Source organism: Plasmodium fragile (assembly GCF_000956335.1).
Source record: "Plasmodium fragile strain nilgiri unplaced genomic scaffold supercont1.222, whole genome shotgun sequence".
In the NCBI taxonomy this organism is placed as follows: Eukaryota; Apicomplexa; class Aconoidasida; order Haemosporida; family Plasmodiidae; genus Plasmodium; species Plasmodium fragile.
This window is the reverse complement of record NW_012192802.1, coordinates 1-1,751: the sequence shown is the minus strand read 5'-3', so window position 1 is coordinate 1,751 and position 1,751 is coordinate 1. Positions and strand designations below refer to the sequence as shown.

The window sequence follows — 1,751 nt, the reverse complement described above, 5'->3', positions numbered from 1 at the left end:
TCGAATCGGTCTTGCACTTGGCCACGTTTGCTCGGAGAGACAATCTGTCCTCGTTCTTACACGCGGCTACTTCGTCGAATCGTTGTTACACTCGGTCGCATTACTCGGACAATCGCCTTTACGCGGCCTCGTTTGCTCGGAGAGACAATCTCTCCCTCCTTTATTACACTCGGCTACTTCGTCGAATCGTGGTTACACCTGGCCGCGTTGGTCGACGCGTTTGCTCGGAGAGACAAGCGCTCCGTATACTCGAATGCGTATTCGCATTCTATATTAGTTCTACACTATACTCTTAGAATGCACTTGCGCATGTTTTAATAATTAACTTCACATAAAGGAGAATACGACCCGTTCATATTATTCAGTTAAATCTACATGTTATATGCATTTAACCGGTACCCACCTGTTGCTATGGTCATGTTAAAAGAAGTGCACTACACAGAAAAAGAACGAAACAAAAGCACAAGTAAGCACAAGTAAGCAGAACAGAGCAGAAACAAAAAAAAGGAAGATATAGAATAATGTAAACTAGAGGTATACTGTGTATGTAGAATAAGGGGGAACAGGTATCTGCTGTTATCAGGTGTCCCTATGTACATTCCTACATACCCCTGACGTCATCCGAATGGCAGAGCTTCTGCAATAGGTCATCCACATATAACTCCCTATCCTGCAAACGCCTGTCGACCTCGCACTGTTCTATGATTAATGCAAGGAGCAGTATCCATATTTTAGCGGTTACCCGTTTTTTCATGTAAGATTGCGGATGCAGTTGCGAGCGTGGTGCAACGCGCACTCTTAGCATCTGTTGTGCTGCATTCACGTTTTCCACCTCTAAGTGTTTTGCTACTCGTGGTACTTCGCCTTTTGCCGGTACTGTCTCCTCCTGTACATTATGCAACAAATGTTGGAACCACTGCTGCTCCGGGCCATACATACTCATTTGCTGATGTTGCTGTTCGACCCACTTTTTCCATGCATCTTTCTTGATGTCTACGGATGGGATATTGCCACGCTCACGGAGTGCACGCTGCCCGGATACTACGTTGTCCTCGTTTGCCACCATGTGCTCGCGCAGGTATTGTTTCCAATCCACTTTTAATTGCAAAAACCACGGCTGCGTCATGCACTGCCGCAAAAGGTATTTGTTGCGGTCAATCCAGTTAATCCAATTAGTGTGGTCGGGGATCCGGCATTCATTCCCGGGGTCGGAAGAGTATGCAAGGGAAGAAGGAGGCTCTTGTTGTTCTAACTGCATGGTGTCCATACAACTCCATGGATCGCAGTCATGAGGTCGGCAAGGGTCCGTTTGTAATTGTATAGTTTCCATACAACACCATGTATCGGGGTCATCGGCGTCAGATGCAGAAGGTTCCGTTGGTAACTGTATGTTTTCCATACAACTCCATGGATCGGGGTCGTGTGCATTCGGTGGACAAGGGCCCGTTGGGAACTGTATGTTTTCCATACAACTCCATCGATCGGGGTCATGTGCGTTAGGTGGAGAAGTGTCCGTTGCTAACTGTATGGTTTCCATACAACTCCATGGGTCATGTTCATGCGGTGGACATGGATCTGTTCCTTCGGTGTCCGTGGATGGATCCACGGTGAATGAAACATTGTGCCCTGATAAAGCCTGGTTTGTGGTAGGAGCATGCAAGGAACTACTATGCCCGTTTGCGTCCCGCATCGAATGCGGCGCAAACTCCTGCACGACAATCTGCAAATAGTCGTCTTTGACGTTTTCCCAT

General features: G+C 47.3%; 1 protein-coding gene across 1 annotated transcript; it reads right to left on the bottom strand.

The window, feature by feature from the left end:
• Positions 1 to 601: 601 nt before the first annotated feature.
• Positions 602 to 1,690, bottom strand: AK88_05671 (uncharacterized protein; the record flags this gene model as incomplete). The annotated part of the gene is made up of 1 exon (XM_012483273.1): positions 602 to 1,690. The coding sequence occupies one exon, from the start codon at positions 1,688 to 1,690 to the stop codon at positions 602 to 604; it is 1,089 nt and encodes a 362-aa protein (XP_012338696.1).
• Between the last annotated feature and the right edge of the window lie 61 nt (positions 1,691 to 1,751).